Below are 9459 nucleotides of genomic sequence, written 5' to 3'. Positions count from 1 at the left end.
AGAACAAATTTCTGTTGTTTTAAGCCACCAAATTTGTGGTAATTTGTTACAGCAGCCCTAGGAAACTAAAACAGAGAGACATTGCTAATGAGTACAGGGTTTCTTTTTGGGGTGATGGAAATATTCTGAAATTGTAGTGACGGCACAACCCTGTGGATATACTTAAAACCACTGAATGCTACACTTTAAATAAGTGAATTGTATGGTATGTGAATTATATCCCAATAAAGCTGTTGAGTACATTTAAAAAACCTATATAAGTATTCCTATTATTATGTTTTTTCTAATTCCTTTTTAATTTAAACATTTTTAGGGCTTAAGACTATTGCAACCTCTACATAAAGAAAACTGTAAATTAAATGACATTGCTTCACAAATTCTAATAATCATTACCTAACACATTTAAAATGAAGAAAGAACTGAGCAGTCTAAGTTAAAAAATATTTAATATCATCAGATAAAAACATCGATGGTGACAGCTTTACATGGCTCCTTCCATACATAGTGAAAAGGGCAAAACATTGCTAGGAAAGAAATGAGTAGTTGGGTTTGTAAAAGGTTTATTGACCATATAGAAACAATGAATAGAAGATGACATCTATTTAACTCATATTATTACAAAACTATTTAGAGACAACTGGGTTAAATATCTCTGATCTGTTCTGCTAAGGAAAAAGAAGTCATGTATCTTTTTAATCCATAAGAAGTTCAAAATCAACCCTGATTATGTGGTACAACTATCAGTGCTTTCCTAATGATCTAGAAATTTCCTATAAATAGCTTTATCTTTTGCTAATCATTCCCATGATTGGATTTTTTGTAACAGTGAGGACTGAAGAAGTGGAATCCTTTTTTAACCACTGGGTAAAACAGTGATATAAGTTAATGATGGGTGCTAAGCTTAACACTGCATGTTAAAAAGATGGAACATATTTAATTGAATTGAATATATTTCATGAGGAGTTGGACACATTAAGTCCCAAAATCTGTTTATGAAGTTTTATGAGAGAGTGTGTATGCCTTGACTTACTGTGGCTTGCTTTTAAAATGGAATACATTTGGCACTAAATGAAACAAATGAAGATAAGCAAAACTATGTGAGACTAAGCTGCTCCATCAGAATTGCCCATCTTGACTTACAATTAATACTATTTCTTAGTTCTTGATTGAACAGAAACAAACAGTCCTAACCACATAGCACTTCTGTGAGGTATGAAAATAGAATCTAGAGCTAAGATGAGGCTGCTTCACTGATGAGCCAATCCCCCACTCTGCCAAAATCATAGTTACAAATGTGAAATTCATTCAGAAAATTCATATTTTCACTGAATGCCTATAATTTTTCAAGTTTTCTTGCTAGATATGTTCTTGGTTATATGGCCAGCTAAAATATGGTCTTTGAATTAAGTAAGGAAATCCATATAAATGAAACATTTTACAGGGACCTTACTTCACTTGAAACTTTCTTTACCAAAACATCAAACCAAAACTTTGTAACCAAACTCTAGGAACAAAGCACTGGTGGCCATGTTGTTTTTTTTAGTCTAATGAGTCTTGAAGTCGTCCACTCATTTTTCATGTTTCAAGGGTCTCTTCATTTGCTCCACAAGTATCAACAACACAAATTAAACAACTTGTGACCGGAAAAGCACGGACTTTGGAGTTGGCGACCCATTTGTCTGTTTCAGTATTATATTCAAGAATGTGTCCTAATCGACCCACACCTTGGAAACCAGCCAAGACATAAACTATAGAGCCAACTGCTGCACACTTCACTGTGACACCCTTCCATGGCATTGGTGACACCATCTTCCATTCATTCAATTTAATATCGTAATATTCCACATTGTCCAGACCACCTTCAAAAGAGTAAAACATGAACAACATGAAAAACTATACGAACAATTCTCTTTAAGTAATAATTTTTTTCTATTGCTCCAATATTTTATTATAAAAGTTTTCAAGCACACAGAAAAGTTGTAAACATTTTACAATGAATACCCACATACCCGTTACCTAAATTCTTATTCTTACAATAGAAATTTATTTATTTTTTTTAGAAATAGTCTCACTCTGTTGCCCAGGCTGGAGTGCAGTGGCACAATCATAGCTCACTGCAGCCTTGGACTCCTGGCCTCAAGCAATCCTCCTGCCTTGGAGGAGGTCTCCCAGAGTGTTGGGATTACAGGCATGAGCCACTGTGCCTGGTCTAGAAATTTAACTTTAGTTTTTAAATACTGATATTTTTTCTACAAAATTAAAAATGTTCAAAAAACACAAAATAAACCAGTCAGTGATTCCCCCTTGGATTAACTTTGATTGTAATTATTCAAATGTCCTTCTTTTTCCTTCTATCTTTTAGCAGTTTATGAAAAATAGCAATGGATGGGGATGGGAGAAGGGAAAGAAGTTATTTGTTATACTTAAGTAATGCTTAAATGTATTCACTAAAATGAAGCTTGTGGATTATCTCTAGATTCAGTTCAGACTCCCTGTTATTTAAGACAATTATTTAAGATTTTTAAGATAATAAAAAGGCCAAATTTAGTCATTTAAAAAATAATGTTAATATTTTCATGCAATGTTTAAAAATGTTTAGGAAACTTTGCCATTTAGAACCTGGATACAAGTCCTAAAGCTTGTATTTAAAAAGTTTTTAAAGGTTTTTAAAGTTCAAATGTTTCTACTGCTTAGTGGTTCTTAAACTGGTGTGATACCATTCCCCAGGGGGTATCTGGAAATGGATGGGAGCCATCTGAGATGCCACAATGACTACTGGCCACTAGTGACATTTCATAGACAGGTACTGTTTAACGTCCTGCAGTGTTTTATCAAATATGTTCCTAGAAACTATAAAAATCGATATGATATATGTGGTAAATGCTTGTATCTAGATTTTAAGAAATGATTCAATAATTTAAGGAAGTATCAGCATGCTCATCAGGAAAGTGGAAGAGTGAATTAATATCACGTACCCAAACCATTCTGACCACCCACAGCAAATATCTTGTCTTTTACAAATACCAGCCCATGATTCTTCCTGGCCTCAATCATTGGACACAGCTCAGTCCATCTGAAAAAAAATCAAAGAAAGGGTTTAGTGTACTTATTCACAGGATGTAAAAGGATCCTTACACTAATAAGAAAGGTCTATTATCCTAATGAAGTGCTTATTTACTACTCACATGTGTACATACACACAAAATGTCTGGAAGACTAGAAAACAAAAGTTTAACAATGATTATGGGTAATTTATTTATAGGTTGGGTAAACAGGGATTTTATTCCTTTCAATTCTGATAGGATTTAAGAAATGGGGGCTATCTGGAGACTATTAACACATCTTTGGAAGAAATCCATTTCCTGTGGTTCACAATAGCTTGTAAAATGGCAACAAAAAAGGAGAAGCTAATTAAAGAGAATATAAAGCACTAATTCTATCACATATGGTTTTTTTGTTTGTTTGTTTTATTTTTGAGACAGAGTCTCACTCTTTTGCCCGGGCTAGAGTGCCATGGCATCAACCTAGCTCACAGCAACCTCAAACTCCTGGGCTCAAGCAATCCTTCTGCCTCAGCCTCCCGAGTAGCTGGGGCTAGAGGCATGTGCCACCATGCCCGGCTAATTTTTTCTATATATTTTTAGCTGTCCAGATCATTTCTTTCTATTTTTAGTAGAGATGGGGTCTCGCTCTTGCTCAGGCTCGTCTCGAACTCCTGAGCTCGAGCAATCCTCCTGCTTCGGCCTCCTAGAGTGCTAGGATTACAGGCGTGAGCCACCCCGCCAGGCCCACATATGGTTTTATTTTTTTTTATTTTTGAGACTGAGTCTCACTCTGTTTCCCAGGCTAGAGTGCCGTGGCGTCAGCCTAGCTCGCAGCAACCTCAAACTCCTGGGCTCAAGCGATCCTTCTGCCTCAGCCTCCTGAGTAGCTGGGAATACAGGCATGTGCCACCTAATTTTTCTATATATTTTTTAGTTGTCTAGCTAATTTTCTTTCTATTTTTAGTAGAGACGGGGTCTCGCTCTTGCTCAGGCTTGTCTCGAACTCCTGAACTCAAACGATCCACCTGCCTCGGCCTCCCAGAGTGCTAGGATTACAGGTGTGAGCCATCTCGCTCGGCTCACATATAGTTTTAATTAATATTTACGTATGTGTAAGTAAAACACAAACTTATAGTGGGCCTCAAGCAATCAGCACATCATTAGTATTTGTTACTATGGACACATTCATCTTTAAATCTATACTAAAAACTTCACACAGCTCTGATAAAAAAAGGGCTGTTATTCTGTGAAATTAGTAATTTATTATCACTTTGCTGTGTCACAATTATAAATAATGAAATTGAGAATATAAATGTGGACACAAGCATTGAAGGATATTAATTCACAGGCAGCAGCATCATACACATATACATAGACGATTGTGTTATTTTTTTCTGAGATTCAATCCCTTCTTCTGCATACACTCCCATGTCTGACATTTGTGACTGTGAAGGTGGTACTGGCACACAGGCTTGTGCTTTTAACAGCTAACACACCAAAAGACGCCAAACAGCAACAAAAGGGAAACTTGGCACAAGTGTAACTCTCTAAGATAGTTTTTTATATCTCTTCCTTAAAACAATTTAATAAATGTAACTTTATCAAACATAATTACAGCATAATGATTAACAATTCTTTTGTTGTCTTATTTATGTATTGCTTTTTGTTTTAAAAGTGGCTTGACAGTTACCACTCATTTTCAGAGCAGCATGACTCCTGCTTTTTAGGAAAAACAAACATGGTCATCCAAGTGAAATGACCAGCATACAGTTTAGAAGTGGGAGAGCTATTAACAGTAAGGACTAGGTCTTCACTGCTTCTCCATGTAGTGAGCTTTACAGAGTGCGCTGTCATCATGCATTAAACATAGTATTTGACTTGAAAAAATTCAATTTATGTACCTCTTTCTTCTCTATTATGTCAGTGATATAATGTGAGAGCGTGTGTTATGTACTTTCAAATCTCCTGAAGGTTTAGAAGAGTTTCATAAACTCTCCTTCCTCCTATAATTCACATGCAGAGTGTGTACTAGGTCTCTCTCCAATCTGAAGTTTATCTTTTTATTTTTTTAAGTGAGGCTCATCGCTTCAGAACAATATCAAGTTTAATGTTTAGAAGGTTTTCTTAAAATTCTGACTACTCAAACTATGTCATGTTATTTCCATAGGCTTAATTTCTTTTCTTCCTTTCTTTGGACTGATACTCTAAAATGGTCTTTTTATTATGAGCTCCTCCTCTTTTTTCCAACTGATTTTTAAAAATTGATGTATAAGAATTGTACATATTTTTGGGGTACATGTGATATTTTCAAATATGTATATAATGTGTAATGATCAAATTGGGTAACAGAAATATTCATCACCTCGAACATTTATCTTTTGTGTTGGGAACATTCCAATTCTTCTCTTCTAGCTATTTCGAAATATACAGTAAATTATTGTTAACTATAGTCTCCTCACTGTGTTACTGAACTAGTCTTATTCCTTCTATCTGACTGTATGTTTGTACACATTAATCTACCTCTCTTCATCCCCCACCCTTCCCCGCCTCTAGTAGCCACCATTTTATCCTCTACCTTCATAGCAGCTATGCTGCCACATATGAGTGAGAACATGCGATATTTGTTTTTTGGTGGTCCACAGGCTTAATTTCTTAGCTTCCAATTAAACACATTCTATTATAAAACACATAAGAAAAATGTCAAAATTGGGGAGAAGAATTCTTATGAAAAACAACTAGGTTATAGTGAGCTATGATTGTGCCACTGTACTCTAGCCTGGGCAACAGAGCAAGACTCTTTCTCTAAAAAAAAAAAGAAAAAAGAACTTGGATGGCTAGATCACATTTTATAAAGGAAATCATAGTAGTATGTAATTATTTGAGAGTTGGCTAGTTCACACTATATTTTCATTTATGAAAATTTAAAGGCATTGAAAAGAACATAGAATTCAAATTTAACACACTAAGTTCAATATATAAAAAAGAAATGCTAAGTCTTATAAGTTTTTAAATATTCCTGAAACAGAATATTCATCTAGTTCTAAAAAATACTGAGGTTGTAAAATTCCTTTATACTTTTTCTCTGCTACTATGAACAAGAATATATTGATTTACAATGATAGTGCCTGCATAAGAATCTCCAGATTTAGAAGTCTGGAGTTTATATGGTTATGGTTTCCACGTTAAGCGATTTTTTGGAAATGAAAAAGCAATTAGGCAGCAGGATGAATCAGACTAGAGTTTTTCAACTAGTATGCTGTAACACTTTTTGAGCATAGGTTTAAGTAAGGTAGAGGTTCATATGGAAGGGAGGACGGTTGGTATACACCCCTCCTTCTGTGGTTTGGGACAAGATAGGGTAGACATATAGATGAATTGATGGATGATAGGATGAGGATCAGGGATAGCCTTGGATTGCCCTGGCAAGTGCAAGGTATATTTTGAAAAACACTGGGAAGCAGTATATTTGAAGATCTCAAGAGATTTCCTAGTCTCCACGTGTTAGCTAAAGGTAAATTTCAAGACAAGTTGCTTTTACTCTGTTCCTTGCATTGGCAATTAGTTGAGCAAAAAATGAGAAAAGAACGATTGTAACTACCTTTTTACTTGGGAAAGGAGTTACTGATTATGCTTCCTTAAATCCTTTTAAAATAAGTGGGAGGTATAAATAAATAAATGCACACTTATATGCATAAATAATCACTTTTTATAATTAAGTTCTTATCTCAATTTTAAAAAAAGCAGTAGGTGGAATGGAAGACTTCTATGTTTTGTAGTCTGGCAATATTTCCTAAATATAAAGCTTAAAGCACAAGAATTTCGGTGTGCTTTTTTGGCATAACATTCAAATTGAACATATTCACCCAATAACTTGTTCTGGTAAAGGAAGAACAATGGGCAATCTGGCCATATGATCAAGTGACTCTTCTTAAAGCTCTTTGGATGTATTGACAAAAGCTATGACTGGGATATCATCTGTTTTATTTCCTCATTAGCTTTAATGTCACTGCATTTAACACTCCTCTATCATTATTCAACAATTAGCATATTTCCTTTGGCTACATTGAACTTTTAAAAAATTTCTTTAGCATTTTGCCTTTTTAAGAGCAGTTGTTTCCTAGGTGATTTAAGAGTAATTTTATTTGATAAATATGAATCCAAACATACTTTAGGAAGTATAAACTCCAAACGACATTATACCTAGCTGCACAATTTATTAACACCATGAACCAATATGTAATATTTCTACTTAAGGGCAAATTTACTATTTATCATAAGTTCCCCTCTATATTTCCTCACCTCTGAAATACAAATATCTTTTGACTTTCATGAATCAGATGTGTCTCATTCATAGGCGTTTACTGCACAAGCAGGACCAGAAAGAGAGGGTTTCCAATGGGGTTTAAGGTCAAGCCATTTCTTAAGGCTGTAAATATGCCATTGACACTAGCACATTCAAAAGTTTATGTACATTCTTAACTCAAGAACTAAATTCTTGCTGGGCACAGTGACTTGCTCCTGTAATTCCAGTGACTCTGGAGGCTGAGGTGGTAGGACTGCTTGAACCCCAGAGTTTGAGACCAGCCTGGGCAAGACAGCAAGAACCCCATCTCTAAAAAATTAAAAAAAAATTAGCTGGGTGTGGTGGCATGCACCTGTAGTCCCAGCTACTCAGGAAGCAGAGAAGGGAGGATTGCTTGAGCTCAGGAGTTCAAGGTTCCAGTGAGCTGTGACTCCAGCTTGGGCAGCAGAGCAAGACTCTGTCTCAAAACAAACAAACAAACAAACAACTGAATTCTTCTGTTGAGTTCCTTCTGTCTTTTAACATCATCTTCTACTGAGCTTACAGAATACAATCCACTGTGAAATAAGCGTTTTAAATGGATACATACGTTTCTGTGGCAGGATCATAAACTTCACAGGAATTAAGCACTCTCCCAGAAACATTGTTGCCTAAACTTCCACCACAAACATAGATCAAGCCATTGGCTTCCACCATCCCATGGCTGCAGCGCTGAGTTAGCATGCTAGGCTTTGTGTGCCAACTTTCAGTTCTGGTATCGTAGCACTCAAATAAATACAGAGCTGAGTTTCCTATAAAAGAAAAAAGCCCCATCATGCTTAACTTAGGTGTATGAGTTTGGAGTGAACTGAGTCATTAGTTATGGGAGAGAAGAATTTAGGATTGTAGAGTCTTTTTTTAATACTCAATCAACAATAAGATACACAAAGAGTTTAAGAAACAGTTAATAACTCTATTTGTATAGACCTTGGAAAACATTCAAAAAGGGATCTGTTGGAAAGACTTATTTTTTGGTAATTAAAATTTAGAAAATGGTTTGATTTCAAAAGAAATACTAAATAAGAAACATTATATGTCTTGAAGCCCGGTTGTGCATGACAGTAATCATCCAAACTTCAGATGTTTACAGCAGAAAAACATAGCTACTTATAGATGGTAAATCCACATCTTAAAATACAAAAACAATTATCTGATAATATCCTAAGGCTTATTTGATATTCTATAATAACTACTGCCCCATTAACAAAACTATACTTTCTGACTACTCTCACTGATTGTGTGGGTAAATCCTGAAGTCACACTGGTTTACTCTTGAGTATACTCTTAAGGTATTAATGTATGTTTCTGGAGTATTTTGACTATACATTTTAAAGGCAAAATATATCCATCATGTTTTGCAACTTCTGCATATTGTAGGAGCTCAATAAAGAATTTAGAAATGATGTTATTAAAGATCAGGTACTCTTTTCCTTCCCAAGAAAAAAGAACTTTACCTCATCCTCACCATTCTGTGCTAATGCCAAATGATTTAAAAACAAAACACCACCATCTTTAAAATTTTCCATTGCAAACAAGGTCTATGAAAAAATAAAGATCACAGAATAACAAATAGAAGAAGCAATGGTCATGACCAACAATAACTTCTTTTTGACTTTTTAAAACATTTTCAATTTGGTAGATTCAGTAGGCGGACACCAGGGGAAAATACATAGTATAAAGCAGATATTAAAAAAAACTGCTATTTAAGTAAAAAACTTAGTAAATGCCAAAGAAACTAAATTATCTACTGCACCAAAGAACAGTTACTTTCTGTCATCTTTAAGATTTATAGTATTTGAAATATGCTATATCCTTCACATTCTGAAGAATGCTTTTAAAGAGTAGAAAAAGTCATTTCCTAAGTTGCATTTAGGAAATCATAATTTTTCTTATATTTACTTGACACGTTGTAGGCGGTAAAAACTTAAAACAGATAAATATGCTCACCAAAAGTAAAACATTCTCTGGGTTAATATCAAAATCATCAAAGAAAAATAAAAGACAATGTTTAAATTCCATACCTTAGGCTTCCTTGGTCTTCCTAGTTTTCCCTATAAGCCCATTATTTAGCTA

At 34.8% G+C, this 9459-nt stretch overlaps 1 protein-coding gene across 1 annotated transcript in view; it reads right to left on the bottom strand.

The window, feature by feature from the left end:
- Positions 1 to 429: 429 nt before the first annotated feature.
- KLHL7 (kelch like family member 7) overlaps positions 430 to 9459 on the bottom strand; it is a 58496-nt gene continuing 49466 nt past the window's right edge. Inside the window, exons 9-11 of the mRNA XM_045564067.1 lie at positions 7937 to 8138; positions 2976 to 3073; positions 430 to 1859 (exon numbers count right to left, since the gene is read on the bottom strand). Of these exons, the coding sequence (XP_045420023.1) occupies positions 1576 to 1859; positions 2976 to 3073; positions 7937 to 8138 (584 nt within the window). The 3' untranslated portion in view covers positions 430 to 1575. The remainder of the gene's footprint in view (positions 1860 to 2975; positions 3074 to 7936; positions 8139 to 9459) is intronic.

This window comes from Lemur catta, chromosome 11 (assembly GCF_020740605.2).
Source record: "Lemur catta isolate mLemCat1 chromosome 11, mLemCat1.pri, whole genome shotgun sequence".
Lineage (NCBI taxonomy): Eukaryota > Metazoa > Chordata > Mammalia > Primates > Lemuridae > Lemur > Lemur catta.
The sequence above is the reverse complement of the archived record's forward strand: the minus strand, read 5'-3'. Positions and strand labels throughout refer to the sequence as shown.